This window comes from Xenopus laevis, chromosome 2L (assembly GCF_017654675.1).
Source record: "Xenopus laevis strain J_2021 chromosome 2L, Xenopus_laevis_v10.1, whole genome shotgun sequence".
Taxonomy (NCBI): domain Eukaryota; kingdom Metazoa; phylum Chordata; class Amphibia; order Anura; family Pipidae; genus Xenopus; species Xenopus laevis.
The window spans coordinates 41,210,960-41,235,865 of record NC_054373.1 but is presented as its reverse complement, the minus strand read 5'-3'; the positions used below and the strand labels follow the sequence as shown (position 1 = coordinate 41,235,865).

At 38.7% G+C, this 24,906-nt stretch overlaps 1 protein-coding gene across 1 annotated transcript; it reads left to right on the top strand.

Annotated features, from left to right (window-relative positions):
• The first annotated feature begins 4,765 nt into the window (after positions 1 to 4,765).
• On the top strand, positions 4,766 to 23,896 carry LOC108707985 (organic solute transporter subunit alpha). The gene is made up of 8 exons (XM_018246174.2): positions 4,766 to 4,853; positions 7,461 to 7,612; positions 12,178 to 12,251; positions 13,560 to 13,718; positions 14,931 to 15,042; positions 18,558 to 18,704; positions 21,149 to 21,254; positions 23,237 to 23,896. Exons 1-8 carry the CDS (start codon positions 4,766 to 4,768, stop codon positions 23,419 to 23,421), a joined length of 1,023 nt encoding a protein of 340 aa, XP_018101663.1. The 3' UTR covers positions 23,422 to 23,896.
• Positions 23,897 to 24,906: the final 1,010 nt, after the last annotated feature.

The following is a 24,906-nucleotide window of genomic DNA, read 5'->3' as shown; positions in this document are numbered from 1 at the left end:
TACACTTCAATATTAAAAAAATGATCACACATAGAAAATATTTTATGGTGAACTATCAGAAAACAACAAAGTGTTTGAAGATGAACAACCCTTTTAAGTGGGCAGCACATGAGGCAAGGATTCTAGCATCCTTCGTATAGTCAATAACAAGACCTGGCCAACTATTTATCTGAAATTTACTTTTATTCCTTACCAGCCTTTTCACTTTAGCTTCCACTTCTATCATTTCCTATAGCTCTGCATTCATTCATTTAATCTTCCACAAACATTCTCTACTTGCAATTCATGACTTTGCAATTCCCCAATTATATTGTAAATTTGTCTAAATGACAGAGAACTGCTCTTGCAGGGGTTGTTTTATAAATTCTTTTGTCGATATACCTTGAATGTCAGCCTAAGAAAAATATATCTATACATACATTTGTTTTCACAACACCAAGCTTCTTATAGAGAATGTTTTTTTAATCAATCATATCCTTGCTCTTTTAATAACTGGGCATATGTATTGTGTCAGTGTTAAAGCTCAAGATGTTTATCAAAAAAGTAATCAGTGACGGGAGCTTTGGAAATACCCAGTTTCAGTCTCGGATCAGGGAATGAATGGTTAGTTAGTGTTACACATAGACATTTGAGTTGTTTTACAGAAGTAACTTTAGACAGATCAGGTTTATCAGTCCTTAAAATACAAACAACCTCCTATTGACGGTGCAGAAAAAACTGTAAAGCCACCTGGTTCCCTAAATGTTTAACAATATTGTTTTTCATTTATGCTTGTTCCATGTATAGCTGTCTGCTCATTGTCATCACTACGATTCACTTGCATATTTAATCAGGTACTTCTCATTTTATTTCACTTATTATCTTTTCCCAACGTTAATGGGTTCAGATAACAGATGCACGCCTTCCCCTTTGGTTATAATGTTTAATTCACAATTAATTTATGGGTATGATTGTAAGATCTGGTAAGTAGGTCCCCTGTAGTCTAGATGCTTGCGTGCATAAACATGCACGGAAGCGCGAATCACCAAGGAGAGAGGGGACTGGACTAGGAGTAGAAGGCAGGTAAGGTATTTACCTGGCGCACACCCCCAGCTTTGCATCCTAGGCATGTGCCTTCTCTGCCTACCCCTAATTACGGCCCTGGCTAGCCCCCCCCCCCCACAAAATTAAAAAAAAACATTGGTGACCAGGGACCCCCTTCAGGTTAAAAAAATATTGGTGGTCAAGGTCCCTCCATAAAAGTTAAAAAAAACCCATTGGTGGTCAGGGCACTCCTCACAAGTTAAAAAGAGTTGGTGGCCAGGGCCCCTACTATAAGTTAAAAAAAAAAGGTGGCCGTAAAGGAATGCAATCAAGAGCGCACTTAAAGATCACCGGATTGGTCGCAGGGTATGTCTCTCGTAACGGAAATCTTGGTTAAAATCTAGAGGCTTCTGATGAAATGACTAGCACAGTCACGAAACACGTCAAGCCATGCGCTCCCCTGCCCTATCTACATTTTCTATGCCATGCTTTATGCTTTTTAAAAAAAGACTTAATAAATTTGGATTTTATCCAATATTTCCATTATGAGAGACATACCCTGCGACCGATCCGGTGATCTTTAAGTGCGCTCATGATTGTATTCCTTTACTGCTGCCCACGTGACCAGAGTGGAATTGATCTACCGGACGGCGGGTAATGGTTCATTTCGCCCTCCTACACAAAGAGTTCCGATGCGCGTCTCCCGTTTCAGCAAAATAAATGGTGGTCAGCCCCCCCCCATAAAAGTAGTAAAAAACAAAAAAACTAGTGACTGGGTTTAAAAACAAAGACCATTGGTGTTCAGTGGAACATACTATAAAGTATGGCAGGCTGTCTTCTACTCTTTGGTGGCAGCAGCTTTAGTTGACCTCGGCAGCTTTGGTTTCAGCTCCCTTCAGCGGCCTGGAATGACTTCTCTCCCTGTGCCACCCTGATGCAAACCCTGCACGTGACAGATTCTGGTTAGGGAAAATGCCAAAAATGTGTCCCTCCCTTCCACAATTGCATTAAATTTTAAAGAAACAGGCACTACCACCCCATAGTGGGGAGCTTTATGAAAATTGCAGATGCAGCTAACAATGAGATTCCCTTGTAATTTGTCTAATAAAAGAGGAAATCTTTTGCTTACAAAACTGGGGAGCAGCACTGCAAATATCAGAAAAGCCAGCATTTTTTTCTCAGTATTACAGATGTACCCAGAGTTATCACATAGAGATATCTCAGATAACTCTGTCTGCACCAATTATCTAAGCTACATTCCTAGGTGTAATTATTGAGATAACAAAAGGTCATTTGAATTCCTTTTGGGGTAATAATGAGTGTAATTGTAAATTTATTGTTTTATTGTAATGCTTGGTCAAGGGGTCATTAAAAGCTTGTGCTTCCCATTAAGCCAACTCAACCAGTATGTTCTTGAGCACATACTGATCATACAAACTCCATGCCAATAGCACATTTTTTCTAAATCCACCACCCCCCACACACAAGTGCAAAAGAACATGTGTAGGGCCACCATCAGAGGGGCACAGTGGGGACCTTGGCCTGGTGGATGTAGTTTTAAGGGGGGGCCAGGGAGCTGTGGAAGGGAGCTGACATGCTTTTATTCTATCACACTTTGCTTTATTCTTCTATTTCTCCATTGTCTCCCTACTGTCCTCCCTATTTTGACCTTTTATGCCCTTTCTCTCTTATTGTCCCCCTCTCATTCTGTTCTGCTTTGCAGTATTTCCATTCCCATATACTCCTTCTCTGTCATTATCTGTCATGCACTCTGTTTTAGGCTTGTTTCTCTTGTATCACATCACATTGCTGTCATATACAACTCACCTCCCTGGTGGTCTAATGGTTCGATGGGGTCGGCGGGGACGCCTGCCACCCACTCGTGGGGACGCCCGCCACGTGGCCCATCCTTGTCCAAAATGCTGGCTTCTTAGGGCGCGTAATGACGTCAGCGCGCAATGGCGCGAGATTCAAACCTATTTAAAGGGACTTTGAACAATTTCTCATTGCCCGGATCATTCCTAGGAAGTTCCTGGTGCTTCTGTATTTGAATTCCTGTCTGATATCTGATTCCTGTAGTGACCCCTGCCTTTCTTTGACTTCCCTGACTTCCGTGAGTCTGACCCCTGCCTGGTAACCGACTATTCTACTCTCTGTAATCCAAGATGTGCCTGCCTTGACTCTTCTTGATATCCCGGTTTTTGACCCTTGCTTGTCTGACTCCGTTTGTATTCTGCCTGCACCGACCCGGCCTGAATTGACTACGCCTTCTGTCTACTCCTTGTACTGAGACCTTCTGCCCAAAAGACTTTTGCTTTACAATCGTGCCCCTCTGCTCGTCCAGAACCCTTAGCTTGGCACCTCTCTTAATAAGACCTGGCGGCATCCGACTAGCCGAGGGCTCCTCCCGAGGTGAAAGTCGGTTGTTTTTTCGCAGAAGCAAGAGCCGAGACCAGGGTGCTTAACATTGGTTCTGGATTTAGGCCGATCGTGACAACTATATGCTTCTAAATTCAATGCTCAATGCCACATCTCTTACCTTGCTGACTCCTGACCTTGCCCATTCCCACTCCTTGTTTCTTATATCCACCCCGCTTCTTCTTTCTTTACTCTCGTACTAATGCTCTGCCACATTTACACTTTCATATTGTGTTTCTGTTCAGCTCTCCTACTGCCTTCTCCTTTCACTGTTGCGGCACTCCCTTCTCTTCAATCAGTTTGCAATTTTAAAAACATTTTTCCCAAACACGTGTGGTCAGCAGCAATGATCTGTTATGTTTCCTGGTAGATGAGTTGCAATTCTGCATTTATATTCCATACTTACTTCTACCACTGTTCACTCCAGTGAGTACATTCTATTCAAAACCATAAAGCTGCACAGGGACTGGATATGGCAGCAGAGATCTTTAAAATTTTGTGGGAAGCGGGTACTGTTTGGGTGCGGGTTTTAAAAAAACAGACCCATGCAGGTCTCTACAGCTCTGCATCTATGATTAAATGTGCCTGTGCATGAAATGCATCAGCCATTTGATTTTAATGGATAGATAAAATTGAGTTTTAATTGACATCTGGTTGTGTGAAGGCTGGTGTGTTAAGTTGTTTTAAGACTGCAGTGATTTGCTCTCATAAGATACAGGTTCATGGCTTTGCACATCCAGACTGAGAAAGTGTAATAATTGGGAAATTTTCGCTATATGGTTAGGAGCTGGGACTTCTGATTAATACTTTTTGCTTTGAACTTTATTAATAAATGATTAACTTAGTATATTTGTGGTTTCAGGCGCAGGGTTATGCTGAGCCAGTGACAAAATGATATACAAAGCAGCAGCCTTATAGAGACTCCCAGGAACCATAGGGAATGTCTCTGTTGTCTTCTCAACTGGGGTTATAGTGTGTCAGGGGCAAACTTGTCTCAGACACGTGTACAACTGATGTACAACCTGCTTTTATATCCTTAGGTTGATGTTTATCTGGATGTGCCTTTGCACTTGTCCCACAGGATATAAGAAGTAGTGTTTAGGAGAGACGGTCCTGTTCCGCACAGCACACACAGTATCCTCCTGGCTTAAGGCCTTTTTTATCCCAAGATCCTCAGTGCTTGGGCAAAGATAGAGCGGAACTTTATTGTTCTGTATCTCATATTCACACACAGGAGCTGGGCAGCAAGGCACAAGGAAAGCTTAGGGGAGTCACTAACCAGCAGGGAAACTGAATAAGAACAATCCTGAAACAAACTAAATAAATGGATCCTCAGGAAAATGCTACCCAACCACCAGTCAACCCCATCTGTAGAACCAGGGATGCTCCTTACTCCTATGAAATCTTGCAAAGTAAGTGCAACTCTCAGGTCCAGCTTTGGATAGCAGTGTTGGAGCAGCGCATTGTAGTTCAGCTCTGCCTTTATTACATGTGATTTGGTTATTTCACTAGTTATATTTTATTTGAGGCTTCTAATTGAAGGCTTTCTACTGGACTATATCAGAATATATAACAGTTTTGGAAGGACTTTCTAAATTATCATTATTCTCCACCTATGACTATGGAGGTATGAGCATTAAGACAATGACTCCTATAAGGGGTCAATCATGCTATTGTCTATATTTAAGTACAGTATATAGACACATGATACCAAGATTTAAGATTCTATATACCTTTGTATAAGTTAACAGGGGCACTGAGCTAATAAGTCAGACTGACATAATAAACTCTAAAACCAGAGGGTTGTGTATGTAGCACATATAGGTGTTTGTAAGCACAGCAAAGTCGTTAATTGGCTTTTGTATTGCAAGATTTTAAACATTTTATAAGTTTTATTCAGTTGGCTGGGAAATGTTCTGTGTAAACTCTTAGAAATTAATCAAAACACTGTAATACAGATTATTTGAGGGTGACTTGTCAATCACCCCTTAGGGGGTTATTTATTACAGTTAGAATAAAGAAAACTTGACAATTTTTACCTGTTGAGGTCCTGTTTAAGTCAATGAGAGAGGCACCTATCCTTAATTGAAGTTATCAGGGTCTTCGGGGTCTTAGTGTTGGTGAGTTTGTACAGAAACTGAATGTGCAGTGTGACTCACAAGATTGTTGTATGGCTTTAAAGGGCAAAACAATACAACATTTTGAAGGGTGCCGTACCAATGTGCAAACCCTCTCCAGTTGCAAACCTGAATTCCAAGGACAGTGCACCTATTCCTAAATAACCATACAAGCCTATTTAATATTCTGAACAGGTGCAGCAGCTCAATCTTGCCTCCACTACCAGTGCTCAATGTGGCTTGGCACACGTGTATTACATACCACAACATGTTAGTGACGTGAAAATATGCTGCAATTATAAAAAGAAAATACTGTTTTGTGGGTGATTGCATTTGTGTTGTAAATTAGGCTTTAGGTTTTTTCCATTTCATTTAATGAAGATTTTGGAAAACACATAGCACATTTTTGCACAATCTGCATCATTTTTAAAATGCAAATCTAACCAATAATTTGCAAAAAATCATGCTAATATGATCTTATTATTCAGTAAGTACTATACTACGGATACATGGAAAACTACTTTAAAAATATTGGTGTATATGTTTTTCTTGGCAGATGCACAAGTTCCATATAAGTTGGGACTAGCCCAAAATACATGACAACTGCACGCACATCCCTCAAGTCTTACCGCAATTTCTTCATTTATGTATAACAACGTGTGGATGGATATGGGAAACAAAGCAATTGGCATAAAACAGATGTAATTGGACAGTGAAGGCAAAGAAACAAGTCCTCTTGTATGCCTTCTCTGTTTTTTAAACAGAACTGATTGTATTCCCATAAACACACACGCAGGCACTACACCATCATTGTCTGTTACTGTAAACAATTCTATCATCGTTCTAGTACAAAGGTTTGCTTTTTGGTCATACTTGATTTGGCACCTTATTCTCCTTAATCCATTTCTGCTGCACATTTCTGCAAATCCCTGCACTGGCTCCCAATACATTGTTGCCTTAAATTTAATGTCCTCACATTCACCTACAAAGCCCTCAATAACAATGCTCCACCTTCCATTTCAAGCCTTATCCCCAGGAATTAGGGATGCACCGAATCCAAATTCTAATTTGCATATGCAAATTAGGGGCGGGAGGGAAATTGCGTGATTTTTTGTCACAAAACAAGGAAATAAAAATCGTTTTCCCCTTCCAACCCATAATTTGCATATGCAAATTAGATTCGGATTCGGTTTGGTATTCGGCCGAATCTTTCGCGAAGGATTCGGGGGTTCGGCCGAATCCAAAATTGTGGATTCGTTGCATCCCTACCAGGAATGTTTACAATCGACCACTTTGCTCCTCTAATGATCTTGAACTTTCTTCTACCCTAGAAACCCCATTACATTCACCCTTCCAATACTTCACCAGAGCAGGGAAAGTCCCTCATTACCTACTGAATCAGTTTGTTTGCCAATTAGTTAATTGTGTACAGCAGGTCTACAGGAATTTCAACATAAAATACACAGACCTGCAAATCTCAAGTGCCTTCATTTAGGATAATGTCAACAATATCTAAGCACTGTAATACATAGGATGGACATTTAGGGGGTCCAGTTTTTTAGGGGGAAAACTTGAATTTTTTGCAGAAAAATAAAAACTTGAATTTTTAGAGATTTGTTATACCCCAAATTTGCTAAAAATCTGAATCTGAAAATACACAATCTCAAACCTGTCGAAGTCAATGGCAGATGTCCCTGACCTCGCAGCTCCATTATAAATGTCCATATTTATATATACAGTATATATATATATATATATATATATATATATATATATATATATCTTGTGTACATGTTGAGAAACAAATCATACCAACAGACTTTAACTTGTCAATCAGAGTATAAATAAGTGTGGAATACTACAAGCAAACTAAAAAAGCCATTGTTCTGTTTCTTCTTCCAGGTCTTGATACGACTGGTATATTGCTCTTTGCTATGTTAACATTAATGACGCTCGTAACACTGTTGGTGTTTTTGGAAGAAGCTTACTATATGTACAGAAAAATTCCTAGCCACAAATATTACTTAATCATTTGGATAAATGCAGGAGCCATGGTAAGTCCATAACCAGCTACAGGAGTTATGCCATGAAACAATCCCTTTAATTGTTTTAGTCTTATAATTATTTCCCATATGGGCATCACTATGAAACGTTTGTCCAAATGCTTTCCTACTATAGGGGGAATATGTGGTGTTTATACAAATGGCCTGTAGATGTCACTGTGCTCAAGACTTATACTGTGCAGACTTTCTATACAGCTTGTGGTGTTAGAGTTGCTTCCTGTGGTGTTAGAGTTGCTTCCTGTTGTGTAATGGCTGCATGAGTCTGCTAATAAAGCACTGCTATACTCTACTCATCCTCGACTACCAAAACATAACAACTTCAGCAGTAATTTTATAATGACAGTAGTATTTCAGAAGGGTTCAGCTCACCTTCAATTTTAGTGTGGTATAAATAAACAGCGGGCAATTTAAAGACGATTTGCAACGGGTCTTTGTTTTCTTTGTTTTATATTATTTATGTACAGCTTTCAGGTTTTGGCATGAAAAACTGGTTGCATTGGATTTATCAACCAGGCATCCGTTTTGAAATGAAAGCTAAATAGGAGAAAAGACAAGAGGAATATAACGAAATCAAAAAACTTTTTGATGTTCTGTTAACAGAAAGAGCACAACTAAACATAGACCACATACGTAATAAATACTTTAGATGGGGAAACAAAACAGGTAAATTGTTAGCGAGAATCATCAAACAACAAAGCCCACAAACATATATTCATAAACTTCAGGGTAATCAAAAATGGATTACATCTCCCACACAAATTACCAAAACGATGGCTCAATATTTTCAAAATTTTTATGCCACAGAACCCAATCCCGAAGAGGGACTCGCTTTTTTGCGAGAAGCAAATTTACCCAAACTTACAATAGAGGAAAGGAACATACTAGATGCACCAATAACGGAAAGTGAAATTTTACAGACTATTAAAACCCTAAAATTAGGAAAATCCCCTGGTCCAGACGGCCTCAGAGCTGAATTTTACAAAATCCTAGCACCTGATGTCACGCCAACACTCCAGACCCTCTTCAACAACACGCTTCAAGGCCTTCCATTGTGGCCAGAAGCAAATGAGGCCCGTATAATTCTCCTCCCCAAAAAAGACAGAGACCCCACTAACCCACAATCTTATCGACCTATCTCCCTCTTAAATCAAGACTTAAAACTACTCTCAAAAATAATGGCAGATAGATTACAACTAATATTACCTAGAATCTTGTCTCCAATCCAATTAGGCTTCACAAAAGGCAGACATTCTGTGAAAGCCAATCGCCAAATTCTGGCATCTATATATATACATAACATGGAGAAACGTAAACACGGAATATTAGTAAATCTAGATGCAGAAAAAGCATTTGATCGGATATACCATGCCCACCTTCTTAGACTACTTAAATTTCAACACTTCGGTCATCAATTATTAAAACTATTCCGTAACCTATACACCTCCCCGTCGGCTTTTCTCACAGTGAATAACATAAACTCTGATAGATTCCCCATACGTAAAGGGACCAGACAAGGTTGTCCCCTATCCCCTCTCTTTTTCAACATAGCGCTGGACCCATTGCTCAGACACTTAGCTCAAAACCACAAATATCAAGGTCTTACCATTGGACAAACACATCATAAAATAATAGCATTCGCTACCACGATATTCCTGTCGTCATGGAAACTATTAATAGATATGCCACTTTCTCTGGTCTAAAAATAAACTATGATAAATCTGAAGCCATCAAACTAAAACACACCATACCCACGGACTGGACACAAGACATCCCCTTCAAAAAAGCACAACACCACATTACCTATCTAGGCATCAAATTTACGAACCACCATACGGACACTTACAAACTAAACATAAGTCAAACCATATCCGACATCCAGAATGACCTAGCAAATTGGAAAACACTAAGTCTCTCTTTTTTGGGAAGGGCATACCTTATTAAAATGGTATACTTTCCTAAGCTTTTATACAAAATCCAGATGTTACCTTATTACTTAAAACAATCAGATCAAAAGCTAATAAACAAACTATTCAGAAAGTTTATTTGGGGGGGAAAAAGACCAAGGATAGCCTTACTCAAACTCCAACATCCTAAAATAAATGGAGGCGTAAGACTATAATGAAGCATCTTTGCTACGTCACATTGGAGACTGGATCTATGATACAGACACGTATAGCAATGCAAACTTAGAGTCCAAAATCATGGGAACTACATACCTGAACTCTCTGATCCACATCTCACCTCTGGAACTCACACAAACACAAAAAAACAATCCTTTATTTATTAACACATACAAAGCTTGGAGAAATGTACGCCACAGATGGAAAGCCACACAATCTCTTTCATTATATCTACCATGGACTGATAATAAAAATTTCCCAAGTGGCTTACTAACAAATGTCTTTAACAACTGGCGCAAAGAAGGCATTTACTGTGTCAGAGACATATTAACCAAAAACTTAACTGTTATGACGTACCCAGAAGCCTCCGCCAAGTTCCCTTCCCTCCGTGGCCAATATTTCTATTACCTTCAAGCGTCTCACTATGTGAGAGATGTCCTACACAGGATGACAGACCAAGATATGTCTAATCCTCTGAATCATATATGGAAAGGAGCTAATACCATACACTCTACATCTTCTATCCACAAACTCATTAGGGTGACCCCAGATCCCTTGTTAAATGATACCCCCTTTGGGAAATGGTCAGAAGCTATATCGACTATCACCGCAACAGATTTTGTTAAACTTCATTCTCACTCTATGAGAACAATACCGTCTAGCCAATACCAGATCATGGCCCTACAAATACTACACCAATCCTACCTGACCCCCCTAAAGAGATACAAAATGGGCATATTACCCAACCCAACATGTCTTAGATGCTCTGGAACAGACGCCACACTACTGCATTGTATATGATCTTGCCCAGTTATCAATACATTTTGGTTAGACGTATACAAATACTGGCAATCATTAACCAAGCAAACATTTGAACCAAATATAGAATGGGCCCTATTTAGCAAAGTCAGGGGGACACAACAAATATCTAAAGCCAATAGAGCATTAGCAGAAAGATTAGCTGCAGCAACAAGAAAAGCTATACTACAAGAATGGCTTTCTCCCACCTCACCATCTATAAACTTGGTTAAGAACAAGCTTCATTTCCTATTTCATATGGACTGGCTGGAAGCTTCCATAAATAAAAATACCCATACTGATAGGTTTTTCAACACCTGGACCTCCTACATCTTAAGCCTTTCGTCTGACATTAGACAACTTACAATCTCTACTTTTCGATACACCCCGTGGTATGACTTAGATTGCCTACGTGGCACCAACCCATTAGTCTTAGCAACAATGACTCCCGCATAACAAGATCGCAGCTGCCTCCCAGGACTCACCAACTCTTGGGCGACTATGGATATCCCACGCTCTATACATCGAAGGGAAAAAAAAAAAAAAAAAAAAGGGGGCATGTTTAATGTTTAATTCTAATTAATCTTATTGTTTGTTTTGTTTTTATTAGTTAAAATTAAAGGAATATCCAGCACCTATTGATTTAGATGTAGTGGTTGCTATAGAGATGTGAATGCCACCACCTCATCTTACCAAATCTTACAGCTCAACATGCTTTAAATAAGCTTAAAGACATGACAATGTGCACTTTCTTGTATAAATCAACACTTTATTGGACAAATGTCTATATGCAACATTGAATGACAAAATTGTATTGTTACAAGAGTGAAATAACTTGTTTGTTTATGCTGGACTTCTAATAAAAAAAAACAATGTTTAAATAGGAGAAAAGAAAGTTAAGAAGAAAGAACCTGATTGTTACATTTGACATTAATAGGTGTCTACAATGCATAGGAATTTACCACTTGACCCAGAGCCTAACAATTGGATTGCTTGATGACTGCATAGTGTGTAGCCAGATTAGCATGTCAAAGGATTCACTGGCTTGAAATTGATTTAGTAAAGAATGTAGTACAGGTATGGGACCTGTTATCCAGAATGCTCGGGACCTGGGGTTTTCCAGATAACGGATCTTTCTGCAATTTAGGTCTTCTTTCTGTAATTCTAGATCTTCTTAAGTCTACTAGAAAATCATGTAAACATTAAATAGGCCAATAGGCTGGTTTTGCTTTCAATAAGCATTAATTATATCTTAGTCGGGATCAAGTACAAGCTACTGTTTTATTATTACAGAGAAAAATTAAATAATTTTTAAAAACTTTGAATATTTGGATAAAAAGGAGCCTATGGGAGATGGCCTTTCCATAATTCAGAACTTTCTGGATAACAGGTTTCTGGATAACGGATCCCACACCAGTACTCTATAAGAGTCAAATACTGCGTGCTAAAAATCACAACCATAGCAATCAATCAACAGGTGGCATTAGTGGCCACCTGTTTGTAAAATAATATCTGGTTTGGTTGCTATGGGTTACTAGACCTAGTGCAAACGGTGTGACTTTCATTGAATTACTCCATATAATTACATTGCCTCTGTATGCTCAGCATTACCCATTTTGTCTGTCTTTTATTTTTTAGATGATTTCAACCACGTCCTGCTTTGGAATGTGGATTCCACGTAGCACCATGTTTACAGACTTCACCGCCTCTGTGTAAGTTTTAGCATTTTTAAGGAAGTTTTTTTTTTACTGTGTTATAAGGGTGTAATGATGAAACCTGTTCAGACCAGGCACTTGGACACTGGGTACATGTGTAGACCATTTGTGGTCACCTTCCCATTGTCTATGCCTCTCATCTGGCAATAATAACCAAATGACTTGACTTATTTATTAAGCACAGTTGTCATAAATTCGCGAAACCGCCGAGAAAATTCGGCCGGCCTGCGTTTTTTTTGGATGCTGGCGCATTTTCACCGTTTCGAGTTTTTCGGCGAAGCAAAACAGCCCAAATTCGCCCATCACTACTGAAGATCTCTCTGCTGAATTACAAAGAATACGGCTCTGGTCAAGTCTTGGCAGAGTGCATGCAAACAGGGCATAGGTGATGGGCGAATCTGTCCCGTTTCGATTCACTGAAAAATTTGCGAAACAGCAAGAAATTTGTGAAACGCATTGAAGTCAATGGGCGTCAAAATAATTTAGACAAATTTAGACAATTAGACAATTTTGTCAAAATGAATTACAGTCAGTGGACGTCTAAATAATTTTGGCGCGCAGCAATTTTTATGCACACAATTTCGATGCATGACAATTTTTTTTGTCGCTGCAAATTTTCGCCACATTTATTTATTCGTGGGCGTTGAAAAGCGGAAACTCACCGTGAATCCATGCCTGTCAAATTTATTCGCCCATCACTAATTAAGTCAGGTCATTGAAAGAATTTTGAGATAGGGGTGTTTTTGAAGTTTGAAATGTGTAATGGACTGGTCCTTCAGAATACCAGGAAAGCTCCAGGTAGGCCCTGGTGTCAGTGGTCCCTCTGCTCCTAATCATTTGGCCTATTTCACAGTCATTCCCTGTTTTTGTAGGAAAACAAAGAGGAAATAGTCATGGAAGTATAAATTATAGTATGTAAAGAAAAGAGAATAGGAGAATGAAGAGGTTGAGTGAGGAGAGGTGTGAGAAGAGTAACCCAAAGGTCTAAGGCTTTTCTTGTGGGCCCCTGATATCCTCATTTGACACTGACTTGATTCAATCTAAGCTGCATAAACAATCCTATTGGGTTTATTTAATGCTTAAATGCTTTCAGATAAAACATAGTTATCCAAAAGACCCCTTGTCTGGAAAACCCCAGGTCCTATGCATTTTAGATAATACATCTCATGTCTGCTAGTGATGGTTTTTATCTGCTTTTCATATAACTTTTACTTCACTATTATAACATCAGTAGGTAACTCTAAAGGAAGTAACAGTATTCACGTGCACATATTCATGCAATTCATTTTAACCCGCTTTCTACAGGTTCCTTGCGATGTTAGTACACAAGTTTCAGCTCATGCTGGTAAATGAATGTGGAGGAAGAAAAGAATTTCTGAGCAAATTTGGTGATACGAAGCTCAAGATTAGCACTGGTCCCTTCTGCTGCTGTTGCCTGTGCCTGCCCCATACAGACATCAACAGGTCAGTATCATGGAATCCCAACATGGAGTTAAGCACCATATAATGATATTCGATAATTAGTAATACGGTAATACAGTATATATTATTTGCTTTTTTTTAAAATACATTTTAACTAAAGCAAAATGGAAAAAAAAGTGAGTAGTGTGTAGAAAACAAGAACTGGTATAAGGAGTGTTTTACTAAGTAGCACACACCACAGCATTCACATGATAAAGCAATCCAGATACTAAATGGTGTCCATGTTGTGCCAGATGTGTATTCATTTTGATGGCATAAATGGAGGTTCAAATTTCCGGACATACCTCACCAGTGCACCCTCGCATCATCCAAAATAATAAGCAAGGAATATAGGAGGTCAGTATGGATTCAGAATATATAATACTGGCACACCAGAGAGAGAGAGAGAGCTCACTCAGGTATAAACTCCTATAGGACCACAACATGGCATTGGTCATTAGAAATGGAAGTACCAGCAACTGATAAACAGTCCTAGACAGGTGTCAGGTCCAGGGCTCCCTTGGATTCGTTTACCTTGCACCTTATTTACAGAAAGGAAAGCGACTGGTGTTATCAACCAGGCACAATTTAGAGGAGCTGTATTGACACAAGTTCATTTAAATGCTCTTGGCTTTTGCCCTTGCACATGCAAGTGTGAGTGTGCTTGTAGAGTTACCGTATGACCAAAAGGGAAATGAATATGTATTAACTGAACTTTTAGGGGGTTATTTCCTAAAATCATATTTTATTTAAAAAAACCACAACCTACTCCCATACTTGATTTGACCTTATTTATTACTAAAATAAGGTAAATTAATTGGATTGCTGAAAAACTCAATAGAGCTAAAATAAAATAATTTTTTTTGAGTTTTTGCCGAAACCCCCCCAAAAATTCAGATTTTCAGGCTAAACTCAGCGCAAACCACATTAACTTCAAATCGATATTGGTGCTTCTCCCATTGACTTATATTGGACCTCGTCGGGTCTGAGATGGCGGATTTTCAGATTCAGGCTTTTTGCCACATCGGGGTATTATAAATCTTGAAAAATTTTAGTTTTTTTCCACAAAAAAAGTCAAGTTTTTGCCCCAAAAATCGCAACCAGATAAATTCGAGGTTTAGTAAATAGCTACCGCAATCCAGTATTGTACTTGCCCATTCTTAAAATTATTATTTAAATTCATTAACAAAACTGTGCTCTCTGTCCCATTTGTAGACGGACTTTATTCATCCTGAAGCTGGGTACGTTTCAATTTGCATTCCTACGCCCGGTACTTATGTTTCTGGCTGTGGTTCTTTGGACAAATGGAAACTTTGTAATTGGCAATGTAAGTACTTCTCTACGTTACTGTGTAATTATGAAAGGTTTTCACGGAAACTATCTAATTATTTCCCATTTAATGTTCCAGGTGCTTTGATGCTTTTATTTCATGTATTTTTCTTTGCTCTTATGTAATCATTTTTTTTTTGTTTCAAGATTTCTTTTTATGATTTAAGTTGGATCTCTATTGCTCTAAGTTTGTTCATGAAGATCATTACTTTTTTATTATATTTGTATACTTCTATATTCAATATTTTGGAATTTTATGTACTGCTCCATTATTGACTTGTTGATGAAAAATAATAAACACATTGTTAAAATGAAATGATGAAAGGTTTCCTAGAAAAAATAGAAATGCCTCTGCACCATAGTCTTTATATGGACAGTTAACATTGTGACGATTTCTGTAGACTCTTCTTAGAGCAAATTCTAGGTCATGTGGTTCACAGTTGTGTCGTCTGTGTCCTGTATTGCCTTCTCCCCTTTAACAGAATATCATAAAGTTGTGGATTTTAAGCAAAAATATAATTTTATAGTTTTAACCTAAATGGCAATTCAGAGAGATTCCTTGTGTAGCATACTGTATATACAGTATCTGTGCCTTTACCACTGGTACAACTATAGAGGGCGCTGTACTATGCCTGCAGCAGTTTCTTTTCAGCGTCCTTTCTGCAATGTCTTGTACAGCAGAGTTATAGCCTGTGTTCAGGGGGTTAGGGTTTTTTTTAATTAACAGTTGACACTGAAAGGCTGAACACAATACTGTGATCAAAGTAGAACTCGAGATTTGCTTTGGGGGTGCGTCAGTACAATAGCATTTGTGTGATTCACGTTGTGCTGAATCCTCATTGTTCAATCTTTAGGGCTGTGTTTAGAAGGTTGAATTTGGGCAAAAATGATCAACTTCTGATGACACCTTCCATTTACACTAAAGTTTGATGGAATTTAAATTCAACCCTTTTCTTCTACAGATGAAAAAGTGTGACATCTGTTGTTTTGCCGTTCAGACCTGCTGAAATCTCATGATTTCATTTGAAAAAATATTTTACAACCACTCTCACTATTATTTTACCAACTAGTAGTATAGTTAAAGGGGATATTAACCCAAATATACATTTTGAATAATGAAAAAATTCTAAATACAATTCTAGAATGCAGTAATTCAATGATTTCAGTGCAGTTTTATCATTTCAAGAACTATTTTGACATTGCTTTTGAAGCTTTTCTAAGCTTTATAGACAGTTCCAACATTTATAGAAGCCATTGATTGAGTTTTAGTTAACAAAACTATGCTGATGTTTTAGAAACATGCCTTTTAATTTGATAAGAATTTAATTGCAAATCACTTTGTCACAATAATGATAACTGCTCTATGCAAAGAGAAACTGCTTTCTGGTCATCAGGTTGCACTATGCATTTAAAGGGGAATAAATGTCATGTAAATCTTCAACTCAGCTGTTTTTTCCCTTTTAAAGGAATAGTTCAGTGTGAAAATAAAAACTGTGTATATAAATAGGCTGTGCAAAATAAAAAATATTTCTAATATAGTTAGTTAGCCAAAAATGTAATGTATAAAGGCTGGAGTGAACAGATGTCTAATAAAACAGCCAGAATCCAACTCCCTGCTTTTCAGCTCTATAACTCTGAGCTAGTCAGCGACTTGAAGGGGGGCCACATGGTACATTTCTATTCAGTGAGTTTGTAATTGATCCTCAGCATTCAGCTCAGATTCAAAAGCAACAGATATGACCCATGTGGCCCCCCCTCAAGTCTCTGATTGGTTACTGCCTGGTAGCCAGGGTAACCAGTCAGTGTAAACCAAGAGAGCTGAAAAGCAGGAAGTAGTGATCTGACTGACATGTTATATATAAAATCACTCCAGCCTTTATACATTACATTTTTGGCTAACTAACTATATTAGAAACATTTTTTATTTTGCACAGCCTATTTATTTACCCAGTTTTTATTTTTACACTGAACAATTCCTTTAATGTCATACTTTTTTCATTCCTAAGGATGATGTTAATGCTCAGAGTTCCACAGTCCAATTATAATGTAATTATATAGTGAATAAAGTACCCCCTCTTGTAAAATATAAGGATATTATTAGTTACTGAGGAGTTACATGACCATATAAAAGCAAGAGGCCCTAAGGCCCAGTGCTTTTATACAGGTCATGGAATTCTGAAGTGACTTCTAATATCCTCATATTTTACAACAGGTGACTTTATTTATTATAATACACAAGTTTCAGTGAGTCATGTGACAGAATTGACTTCACTAAGCTGCGATTATAACCAATAATATCATTAAAGGAGAAGGAAAGGTTAAAACTAAGTAAGCATTATCAGAAAGGTTCATCTAAATATACCAGTAAACCCTCAAAGTAATGAGTCCCCTGTCAAAAGAAATACTGCATTTCTTTCCTTCTATTGTGTAAACATGGGCTTCTGTATCAGACTTCCTGCCTTCAGCTTAAACCCCATTGCCCTGGGCAAGAGCATGCTCAGTTTGCTCCGCTCCCCCCACCCCTCCCTTCTCTACTGTAATCTGAGCCCAGAGCAGGGAGAGACTCAGGCAGGAAGTGATGTCACACCACATTAATACTGCAGCTCCTATTCTAAACAAACAGAGAGTTTCTAGAGCTTTTTACTTAGGTATGGTAAAACATTCTACAGAATAAATATAGCATTCTAGCTTGTACTATTGCAGCTAATCAATTGGCAATAAATGCCTCCGTAGCTTTCCTTCTCCTTTAAAGGGATACTGCATGGGAAAATTTTTTTTTTTCAAAATCAGTTAATAGTTCTGCTCCAGCAGAATTCTGCACTGAAATCCATTTCTCAAAAGAGCAAACAGATTTTTTTATATTAAATTTGGAAATCTGACATGGGGCTAGACATATTGTCAATTTCCCAGCTGCCCCAAGTCATGTGACTTGTACTCTGATAAACTTCAATCACTCTTTACTGCTGTACTGCAAGTTGGAGTGATATCACCCCCTCCCTTTTCCCCCCAGCAGCCAAACAAAAGAACAATGGGAAGGTAACCAGATAACAGCTCTCTGACACAAGATAACAGCTGCCTGGTAGATCTAAGAACAGCACTCAATAGTGAAAACCCATGTCCCACTGAGACACATTCAGTTACATTGAGAAGGAAAAAGAGCAGCCTGCCAGAAAGCATTTCTCTCCTAAAGTGCAGGCACACGTCACGTGACTGGGGGCAGCTGGGAAATTGACAAAATGTCTAGCCCCATATCAGATTTTAAAATTGAATATAAAAAAATCTGTTTGCTCTTTTGAGAAATGGATTTCAGCGCAGAATTCTGCTGGAGCAGCACTATTAACTGCTTCATTTTGAAAAAAATTTTTTCCCCATGACAGTATCCCTTTAAGTACCGTTTATAAGGATATCATTTACAGGATATTCATGGCTCTTGTGTATTATAATGTAATATAAGATGTTCAATAACTAGAACAGTTTACTGATAAAATGTTCTTCCCTTCTCCTTTCTTCCAGTCATCTCTGAATAATGCCACAATGTGGATCAATTTTGCCATTGCTATTATGACAATAACAGCACTTTGGGCAGTGGGAGTTTTGTTTAATCTGGTAAAGAACACTTTGAATGACCAAAATATTGTTCCCAAGTTTGCAGTCTATCAGGTAAGATCAGAGACATCATACTCATGTCTAACTATATACATTATTTTACTAAAAGATGCAAAGAGCTCTGCAGGTTGCCATTGCATTTTTAAAATAAGAAGGCATAACCTGCATCTCAGGGGCCGTGCAAAATTATCATTTTCATTGACAGACCAGAAGGACAAAAGAGGTTGTTGGCCGATTTGGGCTGACTTCTCGAGTTCTATATACAAAGGTATGGTATCCGTTATCTGGAAACCCATTATGCAGAAAGCTCCAAATTACAGGAAGACCGTCTCCCGTAGACTATATTTTAACCAAATAATTACATTTTTCAAAATGATTTCCTTTTTCTCTATAATAATAAAACAGTACCTTGTACTTGATCCAAACTAAGATATAATTAATCTTTAATGGAAGCAAAACCAGCCTATTGGGTTTATTTAATTTTTTAAAAACTTAAAATGAAAAGAAGAGCACCCTCATTCTTTTACTAAAAGTTAGGTAAAAGCCTCTCACAAAGGCTACCAATGCATCATTTAAATGCAAATACAACAAAGCCCACCGGTACTGTTGATTTATTCACAGCTTTCCCTCCAGCGATAGGATTGGGTTTGATGTTGTGAAGATCTTGAACACTTACATGTAGCAAGTAACACATTCTGCTCTAATTTATATCTGGTCCAATTATGGTATGGGTAGATCCTTAATCATTAGTGGCTTTGGGAGCGTACCTCGTCTTCAGGAGAAAAGCACTATATAAAAATAATGTCCCTTTTTCTGTCCCATTGGGCTGATAAGAATCCAGATAAAAAGGCCACATTACACTATAAAAAGTTCTAAAAGTAATTAAAGTGTTATTTGCTTTTTATGACTCCTAAAGATCTATACTGGAGAGCTACTATATGAAGATGAAAGTGTCTATGACCTTAACTTATAGTATAGGTATGGGATCCATTATCCAGAAACACATTATCCAGAAAGCTCTGAATTATGGAAAGGGCTTCTCCCATAGACTCTATTCTATCTATATAATCCAAATTTTTAGAAATTATTTCATTTTTCTCTGTAATAATAAAAAAATACCTTACCGTAAACGTAATCCAAATTAGGATACAATTATTAATTATTGGAAGCAAAACCAGCCTATTTATTTAATGTTTACATGATTTTCTAGTAGACTTAAGGTATGAAGAGCCAAATTACAGAAAGATCCGTTATCCGGAAAACCCCAGGTCCCGAGCATTCTGCATAACAGGTCCCATACCTGTAGTACTAAACTCTTCCTTGTATATGTCGGAGCTATGTTATCTCTTATAGCCTTGGAGGAAATGGGGCGAGCTTACTGTTATTTTATGTATAATTTATTTGCGTCTTGGGGGCAAATTCACTAAGATCTGAAGTTGCGCCATCGACAGCTTCGCCGCACTTCATCAGGCGTAGTTTCGCCAGCGCTACGCAAATTCACTAAAATACGAATTTGCACTCAGGGAGGCGAACGGTAGCGCTAGCGTTACTTCGTCAAGTGAAGTTGCGCTAGCGATGCCTAATTTGCATACGGGGCCAAGTTAAAGTACAATGGACATATATGTAGCAGCAAATACATTACACTACACAAGCTGGGAAACCTTCATGAAATAAAATAGAGTTGTTATTTTGCTTGATACATGTGCCCACTGTATAGTTTAGGTGCCATATGTTAGGAAATGTTGGGGGGAAGGAGGGTACCCCAAAAAAATTTATCTACTCTATTGCACTTCGCCTGGTCTGAGGTGGAGAAGGCAAGTCTGGCGCAAGAGGTAACGTTCAGTAAAATGCGCAAGTTAGTGAATTAGCGTAGTTACATCCCTTAGTGCAACTTCGCCTGCCTGGCGTAAGGGTGCGAAGTAGCGCTAGAGTAGGTCCACTTCGCAAGCGAATTTGCGCCTGTTAGTAAATCAGCGAAGTAATGAAATGACGTCACGCTGGCAAATTTGCGCTAGAGTTAGGCACTTCGCTCTTTAGTGAATTTGCCCCTTGGTATCCATTTGCCTCTAGTGATGTTAAGATGTTTAACAGCATCCCAGAATGTGTCTGCAAATGGAGCAGCATCTATAATGACTCATTTAGCTTAGTTGATATCTCGCTGCTGCCACATTGCCCATACTTGTTTAGAATACATACAACAACATCCCCCATATGTAATACAAGGCAATACGTTTGCTCAGGAGCAGTAACCAATAGCAACCAATACAATGTTTGCTTTTAAACAGGTGACCAGGAAATGCTTCTTGCTGATCGGTTGCTATGAGTTACTGCTCCTGGACAAACTATATAACCCCACATGACTTCTTATTCACTGCTAAATTGGATGTACAAATTTATAAGGATGGAACTTGAGCTATAGCTTTCACCACGCTGCCTCTATTTCCATTTTCCGTCTCATACGACTTTTAACCGCATATTCTGACTTTTGTGTATTACAGTTTACAGTCATTCTGAGCCAACTGCAAACTGCAGTCATCAATGTTCTTGGTACAATGGGTATTATTGGTTGTGTTCCTCCTCTCCCCGGCTCATCAAGGGCTTCCTGTAAGTACCTTCACTTTCCCCAGATTAGATCATTTAGGGGGTTATGTATTAAAGTCCGAATGCCAAAAACCTGTAAAATTCTAGTTTTTTTTTACTATAAAATCAAAATTTTTTGTGGAGAAAAAACTCACATTTTTCAAGATTTATTATAACCCAAGGTTGGAAAAAGTCAGAATCTGTCATCTCAGACCTACCGAGGTTGTATATAAGTCAATGGGAGAGGTCCCTATCCTATTTGGATGTTTCCAACTATTCCGATTACATTCTCCAGAAACATTGTACAATTCTGATTTTTGCTAAATGTTTTCATGATTGTCACCGATCCGATTAAATTGTGCTTTTTAAATAGTAAATAAGGTCCAATCATGGATTCTAGTTTGGTCAGACTTTTTTACTTAAAGGAGAAGGAAAGGTAAAAAACAAATACATTTCTATATATTGGCCACAAAAAGGAGAACTACTTACAACAATCGTGGCTCTGTATGTCTTCCCCATTAGCTGTATTCAGAGGTCGATGTAAAACATTTTGCTAGGTGCATGGAATACAGAAGACATCCCTCCCGCTAACAAAACCGGCACTATCAGGGCTCACATATGCGCAGAAGAAATTCTGCAAGCCCTGCGCATGCGCACATTATTGCCTTACTTCCCCCATGCGATCGATGCTAAGCAGGTCAGGTGGTGTGTGGGTGATGTTGCACGCATGCGCACTTTTAACGAGGAGACGAAGGATGTGACGCGTACATGGCCAACATGGCGGCCGTAATGGGGAAAAACTTCGCTGGCACAGTGTAAGTGCAGGAAAACAAATTGGCTGGTGACGCTATAGCGGTTCAGGAGGGGTGTGATCAGGCAACAGTTAAAGATAGGTAATAAAAATGACCTTTCCTTCTCCTTTAAAATAATAAGAAAAATTCGGATTTTGGTAAATAAAGCTCTTAATGTTATATTTGCTATGGCATGGTAATGTAATGTTGTGAGAAATTAAATGCATTCCCTTTGCTGTGCTCCTTTCATTTCACTTAACCTGAATCCTTCCAGTCACAAAGTCATTAGAAAAACAAGGCTGCCACAAAGATAGAACAAACAACCCAATTTTTCAAGTATTTTGTAAAACCATTAAATGTCCCACCTCAAGCCACAATATCCTAGAAAGCCTTTCCTCATGTTAAGGGTCAGGGCACACAGGCAGATTTCGGGGAGATTAGTCGCCCCCCAGCGAAAATCGGTGACAAATCTCCCCAAACTGCCTTCCCGTGGGCTAAAATGTAAATCGCCGGCTGGATGGCACTCACAGCGATTCGTTTTCCGAAGTCGCCCCGAAGCTTCCTCGTGAGGCAACTCTGGGAAACTTCAGAAAACGAATCGCTCCAAATGCCATCCTGCCGGTGATTTACATTTTAGCCGACGGGAAGGCAGGGGAGGCAGTTGGTGGAGATTATTTGCCCCGAAGAAGAGGAGATTTGTCATTGGGCGACTAATCTTCCCAAATCTGCCTGTGTGCCCTGACCTTAAAGAAGAAGAATAGAAACCTGGCAGTATTAAAAGTCATACTCAAGCTATGAGTATAATTTAGATGCAGGTATTCTAACAGGACAACAGGTTTTATGGTTTTTGAATGATTAATTTTTTTTCCTCTGAGACTTTTTAATATGGCAGTTTTTTATGGCAGGGTCAACTTAGCCTAGCAAATAAGAAATTGTTCCCATGTTAGATGAAAGGGGATTTCTTGAACAGAAAAACAAAATAAGAATAATTGTTAAAAGCAAGTTCTGCTTACAATATTCTAAAATAATGCTTTAATGAGTGTAATTAGTGATAAACAACATGTTTTGGGCTGCAGCCCTTCTGTTTCATGCTGCGGTAGTTGAACTGTGACCCCCGAATCCATCAAACATCAAGAGGGTGGGTGATCATTCTTGCCCTTTAACTGACTTTCTCCATCTCTCTCTCTCTTTATATATATTGTGTTTGTTTGTCAGACATGAACCAGCAGCTTCTCATTATGGAAATGTTCCTGGTCACAGTCGTCTGCCGAGTGCTTTACCGGAGGAGATATGACGAGGGGGAAAATCTTATAGAAAACCTAGAGACCAATGATAATTTACAAAACAGCATGGTGTATGTAAATCCCAAAGCTTTGGAAGATGGACCCTACAGTACTTAAAGGGCACCAAGACACATTCTCAGTAGATTGTTGTGTTTTAACTTCTTGTACTGAAACTTTAGATCTCACACTTTGGGGAACATGTACAAAGTTCAGTGTAGTTATAGTAGCTCAGCACCTATTTTACACATTGCCTGACCACTACGAATATACAGTTCAGCTGTCACTGGTGCTTCTATAACTGCACTGACTGACCAACTGCATCGTGCACTGTGGCTCTGTATCTTTAGAAAAGCTTCTCCCGGTCTACAAGAAAGTGCAGAGCATTTGTGGCCTTTACCATTGCTTTGAATTTATAGTGCAGCTGCTGCATTGTATATTTCTTCACTGTACATGGAATTCTAAGCTACCAAGTCACAGTAGTGAAGTTATAAATTCCAGCACACCTCCAAGTACTGGCACACTAAGAGGTTGCACTGCCTCTCTACATTCTCAATATGTAGCGGTTGCATCTGACTCCATTTCACTTTTTTTGGAGTGGGCTATAAGAATAGCATAAATAAATATATCTTGCATGGATACAGTGTGGGTATATTTTTAAGTGCTGGGAGGAACCTTGTGAGGCCTTGAAAAATTATAATATATTTATGTTGCTATTAATTATTTTATGGGAGTGAGTAAGCGTTGCTCCTGTCTGATTTGAACACCTGTTTTCCACCTGAGCACAGGGGCAGTTGAATTACACTGTACCATGAGCCTCAGAGAGAGACAGAGGAAAAATTAAACACACACATGGGAAAGTAAAGTTTCTTACAAAGCATCTCATTTTCACTTGCCCAAACAGCTTAGAATTATAAATAGAATTATATGAGGTATAAATCATATTTTCAAACTTGCTGTGCTTGCTATGATGCCACAGGGAAATAACTATGTATTATGGGAAACCCTACTGTTACTTATAGAGCCAAAGATTTTAGAATAATTAAGCCATACTACCAACTGGATTCAAAATGATGGTTCAGTTGGAGAAGCTGTCAAAATAATCATAGTTGTTATGTATGCCTAGCACATTAATATCTGCAGCTCGCTGGATTTTTACTGCGGTGTTATTACTATTAGAGTGTACCTGTCATGCCTCAATAAATGCTTTGACTCTACAGGAAAGTGTATAAAACCAATAAACCTAAACTGTGAGATCTTTGTCCACATAATCACAATACATCCATCAAACTCTTGTATTCCCTTTGCTGGAGTAGCTGCTCTATTGCTCACTGGACACTCAGCTGGTGCTCCTTCTATAATGTACACCCATGGGGGCTTCAGCACCAGGGGCAGTTACAAGGGGTGTTTCTACTATCAGGGAATCTGTAACTTTAAAGGGCACCTATCAATGCAAAATTATTTCCACCAACTGAGCTGTGAGCTCATAGCACACTTGTTGGATATGGGCATGGCTGTAAATCAAGATGGCTGCATGAAGAAGTGAGAATACTTACCCCCATACTATCTAGACCCTTCAAATATGCAAGGACATGGTCTTGGGGG